The sequence below is a fragment of the Carassius gibelio genome, chromosome B5 (assembly GCF_023724105.1).
Source record: "Carassius gibelio isolate Cgi1373 ecotype wild population from Czech Republic chromosome B5, carGib1.2-hapl.c, whole genome shotgun sequence".
NCBI lineage: Eukaryota > Metazoa > Chordata > Actinopteri > Cypriniformes > Cyprinidae > Carassius > Carassius gibelio.
The window spans coordinates 20,732,860-20,750,920 of NC_068400.1; the positions used below are offsets into that span (position 1 = coordinate 20,732,860).

At 36.8% G+C, this 18,061-nt stretch overlaps 4 protein-coding genes across 5 annotated transcripts; 2 read left to right on the forward strand and 2 right to left on the reverse strand.

Moving 5' to 3' along the window:
* Positions 1-293: 293 nt before the first annotated feature.
* Positions 294-6,840, reverse strand: si:dkey-71l1.1 (uncharacterized protein LOC569883 homolog). Of its 2 annotated transcripts, none has more exons than XM_052557524.1 (10): positions 6,581-6,840; positions 6,113-6,292; positions 5,954-6,007; positions 5,728-5,820; positions 4,567-4,668; positions 4,376-4,481; positions 3,121-3,243; positions 2,899-2,975; positions 2,723-2,825; positions 294-1,315 (listed from the first exon to the last, which is right to left on the reverse strand). In XM_052557524.1, exons 2-10 carry the CDS (start codon positions 6,164-6,166, stop codon positions 1,176-1,178), a joined length of 852 nt encoding a protein of 283 aa, XP_052413484.1. In that variant the 5' UTR covers positions 6,167-6,292; positions 6,581-6,840; the 3' UTR covers positions 294-1,175. The 2 variants fall into 2 exon arrangements, with proteins under 2 accessions (XP_052413484.1, XP_052413483.1); XM_052557523.1 differs by having other exon boundaries at positions 5,954-6,021; positions 6,581-6,833.
* A 416-nt stretch (positions 6,841-7,256) lies between these two features.
* On the forward strand, positions 7,257-8,681 carry ufc1 (ubiquitin-fold modifier conjugating enzyme 1). Its single transcript, XM_052557526.1, has 6 exons — positions 7,257-7,424; positions 7,626-7,693; positions 7,784-7,847; positions 7,934-8,010; positions 8,129-8,219; positions 8,333-8,681. The coding sequence occupies exons 1-6, from the start codon at positions 7,302-7,304 to the stop codon at positions 8,411-8,413; spliced, it is 504 nt and encodes a 167-aa protein (XP_052413486.1). The 5' UTR covers positions 7,257-7,301; the 3' UTR covers positions 8,414-8,681.
* Positions 8,682-9,353: 672 nt separating this feature from the next.
* Positions 9,354-11,249, reverse strand: gig2p (grass carp reovirus (GCRV)-induced gene 2p). The gene is made up of 2 exons (XM_052557525.1): positions 10,932-11,249; positions 9,354-10,349 (listed from the first exon to the last, which is right to left on the reverse strand). Exon 2 carries the CDS (start codon positions 10,330-10,332, stop codon positions 9,691-9,693), a length of 642 nt encoding a protein of 213 aa, XP_052413485.1. The 5' UTR covers positions 10,333-10,349; positions 10,932-11,249; the 3' UTR covers positions 9,354-9,690.
* A 388-nt stretch (positions 11,250-11,637) lies between these two features.
* Positions 11,638-18,016, forward strand: fdxacb1 (ferredoxin-fold anticodon binding domain containing 1). Its single transcript, XM_052557522.1, has 5 exons — positions 11,638-12,523; positions 12,911-13,067; positions 13,237-13,440; positions 13,579-13,737; positions 15,880-18,016. The coding sequence occupies exons 1-5, from the start codon at positions 12,349-12,351 to the stop codon at positions 16,931-16,933; spliced, it is 1,749 nt and encodes a 582-aa protein (XP_052413482.1). The 5' UTR covers positions 11,638-12,348; the 3' UTR covers positions 16,934-18,016.
* Positions 18,017-18,061: the final 45 nt, after the last annotated feature.

Here is an 18,061-nt window from a genome sequence, read left to right on the forward strand (position 1 = left end):
ATCCTTATAATATGTAAGGATACAGAAATTTTGCATATGCCTTATAACCTTTATGTGTACAAGTGCTAGTGTTTTTAATGAGTTAGTTTGAGGCTGGATCACCTACTTATTTCTACAACTGTTGGAAGTGTGTAGTAAATGCAATATAAAACTTATTTTTTATTTTAATGATCCTGTATCTAAGATATACTTTCTCTTGAACACTCAGTTTCAAAATCCCCTATTCCAGAGTTTGTATATCATAACTTTCATCTGTGAGACAGGTGCTTGAGAAAACTGACAGAACACATCCATTTACTCACTGCTTTATTTACAGCAGCTCTTTATAATGAGATCTAGATTTGACCTGAAGCCAAAAGTATCTACTATACTTCTGACCCTTGGATACAGTCGGGAAATTTGAAAATGGAGCAAAAAACGATGAGAGCATGGTGAAAGTTTCCGAGACAGTTTGAATGTGTCCTTCATATAAGAAAAATGAAAAAGCTAAAATCTGTTCGTTTTAACAACAATCAACCCTGAAACATAAAAGACGAATCATCCCAAAACATGGTCTCATTAATCACATGGCCAGCATACAAACAGCTGCCAAATGTCAATTGTCCCTTCACCTTAGTGCTTAATCTTAAGTATAAACAGTTTAGTAATTTACAGGAACAACCACCGCATTTTACAACGTTAATTTAGTGACAACTGCATTGAGCAACATGAACCAAACTGAACAGCTGTTAAAGACATATTTAAACTTGCATCAGAGATGAGCCTCTCTTCTGTGTATGTTCAGTGAATTATATTTGGACTTTGCTACAAAAAAATAGATCTTTAATAGAGAAGTCACAGGAAGTTGAAACTATATATTCATTTGTGTGGTCTCCTCCAACAGTTGCAAAAGTTGCTATCTCCTTCTTAGGTAAGATAATCAGGTTACTTTGGGGCCAATATAAGACCAAATCAGTAAAATCCTTGGTTCAGGATGGAACCAACATAGAGGGCACATTCCCAGTCTTTTTCAGCCCTCGTTCCTGCTTCCCATGAACTGAATGTTTGTCCAGTATGGCAAAGAGGGCTTTGATTAGCTTGCCTGTTCTGTCCATTGTCTGTGTTGGACCAGTGTCTTTGGGCAGACATGAAGTCCCCAGTCCTAGGTGGTGCCTCTTTTAAGTTAGGTTTCGTATCTAACCAACGTTGACCCCAAGACCGACCTGTAACTTGTCTGCCCTGTGGTTGACAAAGGCACCCATGATCAATGTGGCAGGAAGAGGGTAAAGCCGCTTTTCCAGAACCCCACCAATGATACAGCGGCTGTCCAACATTCCTAAAAAAACATCCAAATGATCGACAGAAATTATGAGTTACAGTAAATATTAATCCTAAATGTCATCATTCTGTTACACACATTACCCTAGTGAAAAATACATTTACTGAAATATATTCAAAGTACATAAACACATTTATTTTGTGCAAAGTATTATACAAATACATTTACATTTTTATGTACTTAATACAAAAGTCCCTGCAATTTTACTTTTACACGGTGACCGGGGTTCACTTAATTTTGTCATGCTTATGTGTGAGTGTTTCATATAACATCCCCTTTAATTCCTAATGGTAGACCCCCGGCAATAGAACACTTTTTTCAAATAAATTTTCTTTTTTCAAACATTTCAAACTACTTTTTAGTTAGGTAATTTGAATATACTTATTTCTTAATATTACTGTTCGTATTGTGTTTTTGTTCAAACTATGCAGCCTTAATCATGAGATTTAAAAAAAAACGTACCCAGATTTTTGAACAATAGTGTATAGAATAAGTTACCTTTTCTTGCTTGTTTAATTTAACTTCTAAATCAGTGACAGAAACGGTGCCAACCCACTCCAATTTTACAGACTTGTGGATTCTAGACTGCACTATTGCTTAACATATAATCTCATGGTAAGTAAATTTTAAAGTTTAGTTGTTATTGCCAGGCCAAAATAAAGTCTGCAACCTCTTTCATTTCCTGTGCTGATTTTAGACGGAAGATCTGTGTCATTCTGTGCATTTAAACAAGGTCAAAGTGTTTAAATGGAGTGTAGTAAACACTGAGACAGCTCAGAGCAGAATGCAAACTAGACAAGTGTTTAAAAAAAAAAAAAAAAGGGTGGAACACAGAAATTTGTTAATAAAAGGCCTTCTATTATAAGACATGTCATTTGTCTCTGTATATTCTAATGGGATGTTTACTTCCTGAATGCTGCTGTTACAGTCTGAATGGAAAGTATGAAAAACAAAACACAAATCTAAGTACAAGTATTTGAGGAAATTTTGTTTAAAAATATATGGTGAAATTCTGCCCTGCAAAGAAACTCAGTTAGGGCTGAAATCGCTAATAATTTTACACAGATAATAAAAATATTTATATCATGGTCATGATATACAATTTGTTTCTAAGATTTATTAATATTTCAGCACAATGTACTAATTTATAACCCCGTTTTAAGGAAATTGTGAGCATTTCGATGAACAGAACGGATTAGTAAATTATGCACACAATATATTTCAAAAGAGGTAACATGATATAAATATTTTATTCTGCATATTAAATTCTGGGGCTTCATAGAATAAATAATAATAAATAAAAAAACAGTGAAAACTGATATCAAAAAAGATTTCTCCGTTCCAATGTTTGAGTAGTTACTAATGTGTGATACATTGCACAGTGAGCATATCTGCCCTCCTTACCTTTGAAGACCATTTTAGCTTCAGGAAGTTCCATCTGGTAACCAAAAGAAAAGGTTGTTTCCTGGGTCCTAGTGCTTGCCTCGAACTCCACTCCCACCTGAATCTGTGGAGATGAATTACAGGCTGCAGCATTACAAATCTTTTACTGTGACAAATCTTATCCTACACCACCTTACCTGTTTATTTGCCCTGTGGTAGTAGCTGGCATGTGCACCTCCTTTACCAGCATTCAGTGTAGCAACCCAGTTTGGCCCTAAGACAGAAAAGATAGGACATTTGAGTCTCAAGTGCCTTTGAGAAACAGAAAAACATTGTACATACAAATAGGATGAGTGACACTGAAGATGTCACACAGTTTAGGACGACTTATACTATAACAAACAGATGACCGCTCTAACCCGAGTACTGGCCTGCCAGAGTGAGTATGCCCCCTTCTTCTGCTCGACCTCGATGGTACACCAGCTCTCCCCCCAGAACCAGCTGCGGGGATACACTTTGGAGAAAGTGTGCAACCATGATAACTGTCACAAAGAAAAACAAATGCACAAACAGATAACAACATTATAGGTGTAATGAGTGATATTGACAGCAAGCAGTTGAACTACAGTCCGAATACAAAATATTGGAGAGCTTTGTTTCTTCACATGAGTTGCCAGATTGAGGACATGCAACAGGAAGGAGCACAACTGATAATGGAAGAAAACAAGGCTTAATTGCATTTCATAATTAATTGCATTTTAATATGCCTCTGACCATAGAGATTTTTAGATGGATGCCATGGCTTTTTTTATGGTGGGGAGGATCTGTAATCTCTGACCCTGTTCATATGCTGGCTTCCATGGCTTCGATATGCTGTATTTAGACCAAACACATAGACCAAAACAAAAACAGACATTCCGACACAGAACCACTTTTTCTGCTGTTTTTTTTTTCCCAAAGAATTGGGCTAAATTAAAACTGTTGCAAGGTATTTTTTTCATGTCCTAAGGTTTAAGTGACCCAAATAACATAATATTTAGCCCTTACATTTTTTTTTTTTTTACCAGGGACGCATTTGGGCTACTTTTGGGCTAGTTTTGAGTAGAAATTGGGTGGGTTTTGTTGTGAAAACCTGGGAACACCGCACAAAACCCACATTTTAAAGTAGAATAACAAATATGTGAGCTTAACATTCTTCTCTGGCCTCTGTTAACGTCCCGTTTACAGACTCGGGCATGATGTATTTCTTGTATTATTTGTCCCTGTCCCATACTCATCAAAATAATATGTTTAAAATACAGCACAAAGACAGGAAAAATTTTATGCATTTTTTTTTTTACTATTTTTCTATTATTTTTGAGAGATACTGGGACAGTGCTAAGCCCATTTCGTAAAAGTGCATAACAGGACCCCTTTAACAGAAGCAGGCTGACTTATGGAATTTAAAATGAATGCAGTGCCACTGAATAAGCATGGAAAATAATCACTTACAGCACAAAAACATTTACCTCAATTGGCAAATGGAAACATTCATCAAAATGCATACAAAGACAACCAAACAGAAACCTGTTCTGCCTGGAAGGCATTGCTTTGTTGTAACAACTAACGCACATTCCTGTGACGTCTATAAATCAGTATGTCTTCTGTTTTAATGAGTGATTCACATGATCCTACCTGATTCCCTCAGAATGTCGGGGTTGGCCATAGTAACCGCTGCTGTGAAGTCACTACCTCTATACTCCGTCTCAAACTGCCATGTGACAAACTGTGCCTGTTGAGTCTATTAATGGATAAGCAGTCAGTCCACATAGTGTTCAAAAGTATTTATTTATAAAAGTGCAATATCGCATACCACTGCTACTTACCTGAAATACGGCTTTAGCTTTTATTTTCTCACTCAGATGGAACAAAGAGTGTGCATTTAAGCTGCCAGAGGAGTCCATTTCCCCAATGAGCATGGGTGAGCCCTTTATACACACAACATCATTGGACTAAAAAAATCTCATCACATTAAACTGATCTAATACATCTATGCCCAATTAAAAACAGAGTTCAAGTCAATGTCCATTAGGTGAACAATACTGTTTAAATGCCCTGATTACTGCTCATTAAGATTTGTTTGCCTGCACAGCTTTTGAAATATGTTCCAAGAAACCTTGTAGCTTGTATTGCAGGTTTTTAGTATTCAGTCATTGCATAACATGCAGTAGGAGTCATACTACAACTATAAATAACCGATGATTATGATTATCCAATCCAAAATAATGAAATAAATCAATTTCGTGTCCACATGAAGTGAAGGCATATTTCCAGAACAACATCCTTTGTCACTTGGAAAACAACATTCCTATCAAACAATCATAATTTACACTTATTTTTTCCATTTTATTATTTTATTAGTTTGGTGTATATTATCATATGGCTTTATACTCTACCATTTAAATAACTGGGTTAGTACTTGACTTATTTTTATGAAATGATTACTTTCATTCACCAAAAGCATTAAGAAAGACCCCTATTCCAATAAATGTTGTTCTTTTAAACTTTTGATTTATCAAAGAATCTTAAAAAAAGTTTTCATTACAGCTGTTAACTGATAATAAAGAGATGCTTCTTGAACACCAAATTAGCATATTAGAAAGATTTCTGAAGGACATGTGACACTGAAGACTGGACTGATTGTATAAGCACCTAAAATAAAGTTTATTATCATCATTACTGTTTTTCTTACAGTACTCCTTATTCAAAACAAACCCACAGCTTATATTCCTGTCACTTTGTCCTGATTCAAAACTAAATCCTTACCAAAAGTGCTGAATTTGTCAGTGTGACAGCTGCTTGTAAACTTCTAAAGTAATTTCCAGCATAGCCAAGTAAAACAGTCATTCAGAGGAATAACAGAAAAACTATGTATGCCTCTGCCCAAATGTACTGTACTTCTTGGCAATACATTGTTATAAGAATGTTACCCTTATACTGCACAAATCCACATGAACAGGAACAAAGGCACTGTTTCAGATTCTTACCGTCTCTTTGCTGTCAGTGTCTGATTGTAGGTGTTCAGCATGAAAGCGATAACTGGATGGAGCAACAGCGCTGAGGTGAAATGTGTGACTGACCTGAGGTGAGAATTAAACCACAAATGCATCCATTAGGCCTTTGGAAAGATATAAAAATATACAATGCTGAATAGTGATACATTTCACTTAACTGTCCTAAACAGTGTCGTAACTGTACTATATATGAACAAACCTTGAAAAAGCTGCTGAGAGTCTTATTTATCACCAGTTTCACTCCTTCAATCTGCTGTGGAAATACATCTAGATACACAAACATTGACATGACGTCTAACTGTCTTAGATGCCTTACTTTAAAGGAACTTATGAAGATGCATACAAAATCAACAGAGACCTTTACAGTTGCGATGCAAACCATCAAAGCTCCCCGGGTTAGGTAGCCGTCCATCTCTCCTATCCCACCGTGACAAGGGTCTAGCTTGTGGAAAAGGGGAGTTTTGGCGCCCTGGACGGGTTGACAAGGCCAGCACACTGCCCATGGGAACCCAAAAGCCAAATCAGAGGATCTTCTGAACTGTGAGAGACAATAGTTATTTGACATGCTCATGTATAGTAGTAATAATAATAATAATAATACACAACACTGGATCATGCATCAAAATGATGCAAATCAAATAATGGGGGAAAGTCTATAATTTTAAAATCTGCTAGTACACAAATCTACAGTGATGTTAATGAATAATCTGCACATTTATTAATGCATTTGAGCGCGTCATCAGGAAATAATCATTGCATCTGAACGATGGTCAGTAATCACGCATTTGGGAATATTATGCTAGGCTTTAAAAGTCTGTCTACTTACGCTGAATAACTGTGGGCTGTACGATTACAGTATGCAAAAATGATATCCTGAAATCATACTAAAATGCAAGCTTTATACATGCAGTGACCGCTGGAAGAGAGTAAGGTGAAAGGATGCTGAGGGATGCAATGACAACTCAACTACAGACTCTAGCGGCGGAACCAGCTGATCAGCGCAGTCATTTAAAGAAGAGCAGCTTGGAAACAGTTCCGTGCAGAAACACACTGCTGTTTATTCGCACACCCGTGAAAACACGACTGATGACTGACGAATAAAACGTATTTGAAACGTTAACATACGATATTTTCTGATACAATACTTGTTAGCTAATGTAATAACAAATTTCACCTTAAATAAAATATTGTGACGTCACGGGGCACATTTATTTGGGTTCCTACTCTGAGTCAACTAGTGACGAGAGGTCTGACTCGTTTTCGCAACTTGGTTCTTTTGAACTGTTCGTTTTAATGAACCGAGTCACGAAATGACGTGATCCCTGACATCCCAGCCATCTGTTGGCTCATATTGCTGTTTATAACGTGTGTTTATAGGACTGTCATATCTTTTTATATGCAAATATATGAGGTATTAGGCTTTTTGTCCACTTCAAACATTCTTATCTACTATAAACTCACTCAACGAGACGGTTCTCGCTCAATGATTCAGTGAGATACACTAAAACGATCCGACTCTCTGCGAATCGAACATAGCTAGAGTCAACATGGCAGACGAAGCCACTAGGAAGGCAGTTTCTGAAATACCGCTTTTAAAAACAAATTCAGGACCAAGAGATAAAGAACTATGGGTTCAGAGACTCCGAGAAGAATATTTGTCTCTCATAAAGGTGAGTTGTAGCAATGTATTATAACAAAAGTCTTATGGAGCTACTATGCTAGCTGTATGAATGAATAACCATACGTGTCATATTGAGTTGAAGAGTTCAGTCTAATTGACGCTGACAGCCCATCAGATTGTTTACAAACTACACATGACCTGAATATAACACAATCTACGCGCTTCTTAAAGTAATGGTGTTGTTTTGCAGTATGTTGAAAATAACAAAGCAGCTGACAATGACTGGTTCCGTCTGGAGTCCAACAAAGAGGGCACAAGGTCTGCTTTTTTATTGCTAGTTCTTCTTTTATGAGTATTAATGTTTTCATTAACGCTTTAGAGTTGTATAAATATGTAGTTTCTGTGTAGGTGGTTTGGAAAATGCTGGTATATTCACGAGCTTCTCAAATATGAATTTGACATGGAATTTGATGTAAGATATTTTGGAATTCCAATATATTTAACTTCATTTTATATTTTGTTAAAGTGCAGAGTAATTGTTTGTATCCTAATGTCCAGATTCCAGTTACATATCCTGCCACAGCACCTGAAGTGGCCATTCCAGAGTTAGATGGGAAGACCGCAAAGATGTACAGGTTTGCTGCATATGTTAATAATTTTAATTGTTTTTTTTTTAAATCACAATTTAATATACATATATATATTTTTTAGTTATTATGTACCTAATTGTTCAAAAAACACCTTTTGTCACAGAGGTGGAAAAATCTGCCTGACCGATCACTTCAAGCCACTGTGGGCAAGGAATGTCCCAAAGTTTGGTCTGGCTCATCTTATGGCTTTGGGTGTAAGTTATGTTGCATGTCTAAAATCAAGTGTATTCTGTCATTCGTTTCCTAAAATTGGTGCTTTGACATTGTTGCGTTTCAAATGAATAGCTAATCTCTTTTCTTTCCTAAGCTTGGACCATGGCTTGCAGTTGAGATTCCAGACCTCATTGCAAAAGGCATAATTCAACATAAAGAGCAGCAAAACAGCTGAAAACAGTAGAAGCCTTTGCATTTCACCATGTCTTACTGATGCCAACACAACTGACAGTTTTAACAACATTGGCTTGCTTTCCCTGTGGTCTCAAGTTTTTGTTTGCAACCTCACATAATCTATGTACTGCACATTCATATTTGTACATGGATTTTTTTTTTTTTTTTTTTTTTTTACTGTATATCATAGTGGTTCAATGTTGGCAAGGCTTATAATACCTGTCCAGTGGAATACGTATGTTTTTCATCAGTAAAGCTTGTTAAATAAATGTGGGACTGTTTTAATTGTAAGAATTGGTTACACCTCACGAGGATTTAAAATTAGAAGTAGAAACTATGCAAATTTTTTTAAAAATTCTCAGCTGAAAATGATTCTTTTAGTTTTTTATAAGTATTATAAGGGGGGAAACATTTTCAAATTATTTGTGAAATAGGTTTCTAATTGTAAATCAATTTAATTTAAGGTGTTTTAAATGACTGTGCCTCTGTGCAGTTGATCCAGGATGTTAAGTCAAGAATTGTAGATTGATATAATTAAATATTATGTAATGTATCTGCACTTATTTAATTTTTTTATAAAAACTGGAGATATCCTTAAGTTATCTAAAAATATCAAAATATACATAAAAAATATGCAGTCAAGACGTTTAGGTGAAAAGAATCTGGTAACTCCATCTAAGCTGAATGCTTGGATATATTATGAAATCAAATCTGTTTTTCCCCCCTTGATGGGATTGTGAACAGGATGAAATCTTAATAATTAATAGTTACTGACAGCAAAGCAAAACTAAAAAAAAGTAGGTTAACATTATGCTATACTGTATCATGAAATATACCTCTATGCCTATAAAAAGCAACTAGCCATAGCAAACATTCCTAGAGGTTTTGCATTTGTAATAAGATCAGGAATAGATCTATATACACTGACTACTCAAAATGACTTAAGGTGAAAAGCTCTTTTTATTGTCTGCGATACTGAATGTTTAAAACATTCCTGGTTGATTGAAACAAATCTCTACAGAAGTCCTAGATCTTTAAGTCATATGTGATCATATGCATTTCAGTTTTAAATGTAACATCAAATATAGTGGCACATATCAGCAGGAAAATAATTTGTCAGAGCATAAATGTCAAAGACAATTGTGTCACTGAGAACTATGAAGAAAGTAAACAATCTTGTATAAACAGATAAAGTAGCTTTCAACACAACTTCAAGCATCATGCATTGAAGCATGTCAAAAAAAGTAATGCATCTGTCGTGATTTCCTGACAAGTTTGTTAACCGCACACATGTTTGGTCAGGAGAGCGCAGATAGTCTTCCCACACCCCCAGCATGACTGTACATTATGAGCAGGGCCTAGTTTGAACTTGCACACTGTACAAGTACCTAAGGTGTTCGAATTAGATGGCCTCTTCTTATTTTGAGCAATGAGCTGTTTGAGTTCATTTAAGATGGTCGTGTTGGGTGCAAGAGAAATATCTGTGACCTCGATACGCTGTGGGTCATAGACACAGTCCTCTTCTAGACCGCTAGGCACAGATTTCATGCCACAGTTAGGAGGCACCCAGGCAGTGTCATAGCCCTGACTATGCCAGGTCTTCTGTAGAGGATGGTTGTCCTTATCTATTCTTTTGACTTTTCCACAGTCAACACTTAATTTAAGCACTATTCTGTCAGTAGGTAGGGATCTCAGAGGATAGCGCTCTGCTTTCTTCTGGTCACGGCTCACATAAACTCCAGGTCCCAGCATTCCATCTGCTGATTGTTTGAAGCCTGTTGTTATGATCTGACGAGCTGTTTGAACAGACGTGCCATGATACATGGTGTAGAGACTGCCTGATTTGGGTGCCTGGTCTGCCTGAAGATGACGATCTTCATCATAGAATGCTTCCCAGCCATAGAAAGGGATGGATGCCATCCTTATTTTGGTATCTTCTGTGGATTAAATATAACCATAATATAATATACAATATTATATTGCAACTTTATTTATATTTTGGTATATTTTAGAATACTAGTCCCATCATAACCATGAAATAAAACAACTGCAAGTATGAAAATGTATGTAAGCAACTAAAAATGTTAAACAAATCAAAACTATATTTTAGATTCTTCATTGTGTCTAAACTACAACATCTACCTGGTCTAAAATGAAATTTTACATTCCAAAGAAATGAATTTTACTTTGGTAAGGAAACTTTTTACTAATTTCACTAGAAATAACTTAATTAATCATTTAGGCTATGCAAAACAAATCAACATTTTCGAAATGAAACAGGAATTCTGTAAAGTTGTTCCAAATCGTTCACTGGTAAATACAGTCTGTCCTTTTGACTTCTGCTATATAGTTCAAGTTTTTAATTTTGAACTTTTGAATTATGTGTAAACATTAACAATACGCCAGAACTTCCAATATATCGTTCGTGTAAAATATGTCATTTAAATGTTTAACACATTGATTGTGGCCTATATTATTCTAAAGGAAGCGTTATGTTGTTCCGAAGGAAACAAACTTACCTTAAAAGAGGCCTACTTCTCCCAAGTAAACAAGAAATGACTACGCGTCTAAACTTTCTTTCTAGGATATACTTTTAAAGCTAACCTTTCACTTTCAATTTCTTCTTAAACACGCCTTCCTGGTTTGCTCATGGAGTAAAACAAATATTTATACGATAAATTAAAATAGAGTTTTTCAATTTAAGTAATCAAACGATGTCAGAGAGTGTTATTCATCATGTTTTCGTTTAATTATTTAAAGCGGTCACACTTTTTAAATGTAAAATAATGTAATATGTCAATCAAACAGTGTACATCCGCCTTCTTAGAATACACGTGCAAGAAGCGCGTTGACCAGTTGTTGCCATGCCTTCTTATTATAAGTAACTTGTTTTTAAACATGAAGTCGGTCAATCGCTATCAGTTTCCAAAATACCTCATCTTCACCAAAGATTAATTCCAATAAAGTAGATGTATTCACTGATTCATGATTTAGATGACCAATCTATTATAAATGCTATAGAATACTTCATAGAATACTTCAGCGTGACTGTTCCTAACGTCAAACACAACCTGCTGTCTCTGTTGCGGCCTCTACAAGATAATCTAATTTTTTCAATTAAACTTTCAATTAAACTCTGCATTACACGTTTACTTATTTGATAAGAATCAGATTTTTATTGATTTAATTTAAATACTTATTTGGGTATATCAAAACGCTTTTTTTCTGGTAAGATCTGGCAACACAGCCACTGCGCGCTAACATATGGGGGGAAACTGGAACGTGGACAGTGCATGAATATTTTGGTTCAACAATATTGCATATATTACAAATATTACATCTATTTTGAAAATACAAATACTTTACAGTGCTGCTGGTAGATAATTTCTCGTCATAATATCTATATTGAGTCGTTTTTTCTTCCGTCTTTCTTTTTACCGGACTGTTCCTACAGGACAAAATACAGTATTTATTTGACTAAACAGCGAAGTGGCAGTCGAGCGCAGAGTAACGGGTGTTCTCGTTAACGGCGACAGAAGAGTCGGTTGTTGTTTTCCACTCTGCGGCATTCCCCGGGGAACGAAACTTCACCGCTGTTGCACGCTAGCGATTTCTCTATCACACTTTCTTATGTAAACCTGCTTCTAAAACCCAAACCCATAGTGTTCAAGTGTTAGCTCTTAAACACCGGCAGTAAGTTACACTGTGGTATTTTAATTAGATTTCAAGCTGAATCGCGACAGATGTCAGAGCAGAGCGTCATTAGTCGTCATGGTGACATGCGGTCTAACGTTAATGCCGCAGTGTGTCCTGCCAGGCTTTGTTCAAGCTCGATAGTCGAAGGGACGCTGTAACCCTCGGACAAATGTATGGGAAAGTTTAGTTCTCCTGCTAATGTGACAGCTTGCTCGGTTGTTTACTTGACATTTTCTGGAAATGTCCAAGACAAGAGAAGTGTTACTTGTAGGGGAAGGCAACTTCTCTTTCTCGGCGGCTTTGAGCGAGAACTCAGGCGACGACGTCGGGGTGACCGCCACGAGCTTTCAAAGCGAGAACCAGACGTACAGACAGCAGGGAGCTGTCCTGAACATACAGCGACTCCGTGACAGAGGTCTGTCCTTATGTAATTCTTCATTCTGATAATGTTGTCTTGTATGCATGTTTTTACTCTTGTGGTGCTTTTTGGTGCCTTTGCTGTCCTGATTTCAAGGTAACCTTATCTGAAAGCTATTTGTTCGATTTCATCCTAGCCACAGTTTAGTATCTGCTAATGTAAGCGTTTTCAAGGATACATGTTCTTCTTCCCAAACATCAAGTATCATAGTCCGTATCATAGTCCTGAATTTGCATGCGTGCAGCCAAGTCCACGAATTTACACATTTGGTTGCTATGAAACCACAGTCTCTGTATGAAACTGCCAGGGAGGGTTAAAAGCCTCATTGAATTCTGTATGATAATTCTGTAGAGGCATTGACTTCAATGCAGACTCCCATTGCAGGATCAGTTGTTCTGTTTGAGGTGGATTGCACATGCCTAAAGGAGCATGAAGCCATTCAGGATCATCTCTTTGACTGCATTATCTTCAATTTCCCTCACTTTGGGCGTAAAAGTGGAGTAAAGAAGAACCGCATCCTGTTGGTGAAGTTTTTCCAGAAGTAAGTGTGACACTCTTGTGGCAACAGTTTTAATTAAGGTGTTATATAAACTTGACTTCCAGTGTTATATAAGGTTAAATACTGAGTGGATCAAGAGTTGTGAGGTCTTTTGATGTTTTGTGCATATTAAATGTGTGATGGATTCATGTTTTGTGTTTTTTTTTTGTAGTGCCGTTGCAGTCCTGAAGGACAATGGTGAAGTGCATGTCACCTTGTGCAATGGCCAAGGCGGCACTCCGCGTGACAGTCCAATGAGAGAATGGCACAATAGTTGGCAGGTGGTTGCCATGGCAGCAGAAGCAGGGCTAATTCTCAGTGAAATCCGTCCTTTTGACTGTGAAGCATATCAAGGTTACAGATGTACTGGTTACAGGTAAACAGCTTTGGACAAGTGGATACAGTCCACTACTAAGTGATTTAACATGGTGTTTAATTTGGACTTTTAATGGTCCTGTTACAGTTATGTAATGGCATTCAGTTTTGAATTCATCAAAACAATTATTTTGCGTAGGAGTCAAGACAAAGGTTTCCATGTAGAGGAAGCTCTGACCCACATCTTCACTCGGAGTCTCCCGCACACCATGCCAGAGAAACTGAAAATGGAGAAAACCATTGGGAAGGAGACGGTTTGTTTTGAGCTTCCGGCAGAGTTGAGCAATTATATCAACAGGTAAGTGGTAATTTGTTGCTGACTTAAAAACAGCAGCTCTAAAGTCTCTTCATAAGAAATACAAACCCGTTTCCAACAAAAGTTTTGACACTGTATCAGTTGTGAATAAAAACAGAAAGCAATGATGTGGAAGTTTCACATTTTAATATTTTATTCAGAACATAGATGACATATCAAATGTTTAAACTGAGAAAATGTATAATTTTAAGGGAAAAATAAGTTGATTTTAAATTTCATGGCATCAACACATCTCAAAAAAGTTGGGACAAGGCCATGTTTACCACTGTGTGGCATCCCCTCTTCTTTTTATAACAGTCTTCAAACATCTGGGAACTGAGGAGACAAGTTGCTCAAGTTTAGGAATAGGAAAGTTGTCCCATTCTTGTCTAAAACAGGCTTATAGTTGCTCAACTGTCTTAGGTATTCTTTGTCGCATCTTCCTCTTTATGAGGTACCAAATGTTTTCTATGGGTGAAAGATCTGGACTGCAGGCTTGCCACTTCAGTACCCGGATCTTTCTTCTACGCAGCCATGATGTTGTAATTGATAGAGTATGTGGTCTGGCATTGTCATGTTGGAAAATGCAAGGTCTACCCTTGTTCTAGAACTTGGATATACCTTTCAGCATTGATGGTGCATTTCCAGATGTGTAAGCTGCACATGTCACACACACTCATGCAACCCCATACCATCAGAGATGCAGGCTTCTGAACTGAGTGCTGATAACAACTTGGGTTGTCCCTGTTTTCCAAAAAGAACTTCAATTTTGATTCGTCTAACCACAGAACAGTTTTCCACTTTGCCACAGTCCATTTTAAATGAGCCTTGACCCAAAGAAAACGCCTGCGCTTCTGTATCATGTTTAGATATGGCTCATTTTTTTACCTTTAGAGTTTTAGGCAACGGCGAATGGCACGGTGGATTGTGTTCACTGACAATATTTTCTGGAAGTATTCCTGAGCCAGTGTTGTGATTTCCATTACAGCATCATTCCTGTATGTGATGCAGTGCCGTCTAAGGGCCCGAAGATCACGGGCATCCAGTATGGTTTTCCGGCCTTGACCCTTACGCAAAAAGATTGTTCCAGATTCTCTGAATCTTTAGATGATATTATGATATTATGCACTGTAGATGATGATAACTTCAAACTCTTTGCACTTTTTCTCTGAGAAACTCCTGTCTGATATTGCTCCACTATTTTTCACCTCAGCATTGGGGGAATTGGTGATCCTCTGCCCATCTTGACTTCTAAGAGACACTGCCACTCTGAGAGGTTATTTTTATACCCAATGATGTTGCCAATTGACCTAATAAGTTACAAATTGGTCCTCCAGCTGTTCCTTATATGTACGTTTTAACTTTTCCGGCCTCTTATTGCTACCTGTCCCAATGTGTAGCTCTCATGAAATCCATAATGAACCAATATTTGGCACGACATTTAAAAATGTCTCACTTTCAACATTTGATATGTTATCAATATTCTATTGTGAATAAAATATAAGTTTATGAGATTTTTTACTTACAATTTTGTATGGTGTCCCAACTTTTTTGGAATCGGGTTTGTACTTTACCCAAAAGAAAAAGATTGTTGACTTATGTTTTGGTCTGTTCCTCACATAAAGCTATATTATGGCCCCAAAAGACTTGACAAGTCATTTAACTATTCTTATGTTACTCTTTGCTAGGGTTGTATGAAAGAGCTGTACCATATTGTAATTGACCGATATTACAGGTTTTCTTATTTAAGTGTCTTTGTTATGCAGAATATGTAATTGCACATGCTAATCAATAAATGCTCATTTAATCTTAATAGTAATTGAATAATGCTGTTAAATGTAATCTTTGCCTAATTTTTATCTATCAAAATCAATATCCCATTTTTCAAACCAATTTAACATACATTATAATGTTGCAGCAAACACTTCCTCAATACCTTGTTCTCTGTGAATGGTGGCATTGTGAAGCTATGCCTTATCTGTTATCAGTCTTGTATTATATTATACAAAAAAAATGGCCTTTTTAATGTACGGTACGTTTATCAGTATGCTTATGCATCATGTATTTAAATGTATACATTTAGTAGAATTTTGATCATATTACAATATATTTGATGCAGATTTCAAAGCTTTCTTTCTGTGGTAGGGATTTCCTTGTGCAGCAATCACATCATCCAGTGAAAACTGTCCAGGAGCAGTTACTTAGAGAGCTAAAGTCAATCTGGCCTGTGTGCACTATGAATGAGGACTTCCCAGAACTGGTAAGCTGCCTACCTGAAACACCAGAGGCATGTGACTCCACTCTGACCTACTCCCAGGTCTATTGGATTAAACCTACTGACACCTATATATTTGACCAAAGTGAAAATGAGCAAAACAACTGTGAGTCTATGGATGACCAACAGAGCTTTACTGGCAGCTATGCACTTCGACCGTCTCTGTTGTTGCATGTCCAAGAGATCACCCAGAATGAAGACTTCAGTCCTGGTACTCTTCATGCAGTCAGTGGCCTGGTCTTTCAGAGAGTGCCCATCTCCCCGAGCCGTTCTCCTGCATTTCACCAGCTTCTGTTGGTGGGAATGTTCCCTGTAGAATCCCATCCTGTCCAGTGCTTCCAAGATTGTTTGGAGTCACTGTTTGCTTCTTATGGCGTCTCTTTCGAGGAGGCACAAACAGGCCTAGAGCAGCAAGTTTGGATGAATTCAAAGATGCTTTCCAAATTTGGGCGGATTGCGTATCTGCCTTCCTTTTCCTCAGCCCTCGATGAAGGTTTGCAGTTAATCGCGGTCTCAATAAACTTGGATCATTTAGCTACCTTGATTTTTGGCATTTCTGATTGGCGCTTACTTTGGAGCACCGATCCTCGGTTTCTTAAGCATTTTGAGCTTAATCCTCTTGGACCTTTCAGTCCTTTCTCCCTTTACCCACCAAGTTACTTGCATGATATCAGTTTCTGGATTGAACCAGAAAGCTATGATGAACTGGACTTCCATGCACTTGTGCGAGAGGCGTCTTGCGGTGCTGTTAAGGATATGGCATTAGTGGATCGCTTCAGACACCCACACATGGGTCATGCAAGCCTCTGCTATAGGCTGACCTATCAGTCGCCGGATCGGGCCCTCTCACACAGCCAGGCATTGGGACTGCAGAATCAGCTGCGGAGACTGTTACCGCTGCGTCTGCAGGTCACACTGAGGTGATTGAAGAGGCTTCAGCGACAGTGGATCAAATTGATAAATAATCTCAGATTTAACATTTTAATGATGAAGGTTTACTTTATAGAGTAAATGATAGTCTGTTTATTTTGACTGATTTGTTCTGCAGTTTATTTTATAAATAAAATGTATTATACCCATTTATTTCAAACTGACATATAACTTATTTGAACTAAAGGGATTTTTGTTGTTGTGTTTTAAATTCTATCATGTTTACAAATTGCTTGTTTCGCTAATTAATCTAAATTTTACGTAAAAAAATATTGTGGGTTTATTAAGTTATCCAAGAAATGTTTATTTCAGTAGGACTGTGTTAGCTTTCCTTGTTGTTTAGTAAATTGCAATGAGAAAAAAAAGGAAAATATTATAAGTTGCATCCTCCTATGTAAAATTAATTATGCATGTTTAGGGATGTATTCAGTTAAGTAACTTAGAGATGCACAACTGAAAATCATTTCATCGTATACATAAAAAAATATAAATATTAAAATATTTTTCTATTTTCTTTGTATGGCACATAATTTGTGTTTACATTATCTATGAAGCTGCATTTGATACTGTGATATTTCGGGAATGTCTATGATTATGTTTATGATCATGACTGTTAATTTTTATATTGCTATATGTTATTTATGCTATATATGCTGTATGTTATTTCAGTTATTGCTATATACAGAAGGGTGAAGTGTGTCATTTTTCAAACAAATAGAATTGCAAAAATAATGGCTATTGCCACACACAGATACCTGAAAACTAACCTGTTTTCTATTGTTTGGTCAAGTGTTGTATTGGTTGGGATGCTCAAAGCGCTGGTATAACCTGCTCGTTAAGCCCAGAAGAGAAAAACATCCCTGGACCTCTTTGAACCTGTAAAGACTGGTTTGAATTCCGTATATAGATATGTAAATAAAATTTACGAACACTTTTATTCATGGCGCATATCTAAAAACAAATGCACACCAGAGTAATATTATTTTCTAAGGTGCAGAGTCCAAAAAAGCAAATGCAAATTATGCTTTAACCAATGGTCTATCATTAAATAATTTTTTGAGCATTTAACAAGTGTGCAGTTTTTTTGCCTTTATGTATCATTGCACCCGCACAAAACTGTTC

What these genes read in the sequence shown, in the direction of transcription:
- si:dkey-71l1.1 (XM_052557523.1), bottom strand. Translation starts at nt 6,257, where the DNA reads ATGGGCAGTGTGCTGGCCTTGTCAACCCGTCCAGGGCGCCAAAACTCC. An exon ending in TTTGCATCGCAACTGTAAAG is followed by an intron (nt 6,022 to 6,112) that starts GTCTCTGTTGAT and finishes TTGTGTATCTAG; the next exon opens with ATGTATTTCCACAGCAGATT. An exon ending in CTCTCAGCAGCTTTTTCAAG is followed by an intron (nt 5,821 to 5,953) that starts GTTTGTTCATAT and finishes TTCTCACCTCAG; the next exon opens with GTCAGTCACACATTTCACCT.
- ufc1 (XM_052557526.1), top strand. Translation starts at nt 7,302, where the DNA reads ATGGCAGACGAAGCCACTAGGAAGGCAGTTTCTGAAATACCGCTTTTA. An exon ending in AATATTTGTCTCTCATAAAG is followed by an intron (nt 7,425 to 7,625) that starts GTGAGTTGTAGC and finishes GTTGTTTTGCAG; the next exon opens with TATGTTGAAAATAACAAAGC. An exon ending in TCCAACAAAGAGGGCACAAG is followed by an intron (nt 7,694 to 7,783) that starts GTCTGCTTTTTT and finishes GTTTCTGTGTAG; the next exon opens with GTGGTTTGGAAAATGCTGGT.
- gig2p (XM_052557525.1), bottom strand. Translation starts at nt 10,332, where the DNA reads ATGGCATCCATCCCTTTCTATGGCTGGGAAGCATTCTATGATGAAGAT.
- fdxacb1 (XM_052557522.1), top strand. Translation starts at nt 12,349, where the DNA reads ATGTCCAAGACAAGAGAAGTGTTACTTGTAGGGGAAGGCAACTTCTCT. An exon ending in ACAGCGACTCCGTGACAGAG is followed by an intron (nt 12,524 to 12,910) that starts GTCTGTCCTTAT and finishes CTCCCATTGCAG; the next exon opens with GATCAGTTGTTCTGTTTGAG. An exon ending in TACAGATGTACTGGTTACAG is followed by an intron (nt 13,441 to 13,578) that starts GTAAACAGCTTT and finishes TATTTTGCGTAG; the next exon opens with GAGTCAAGACAAAGGTTTCC.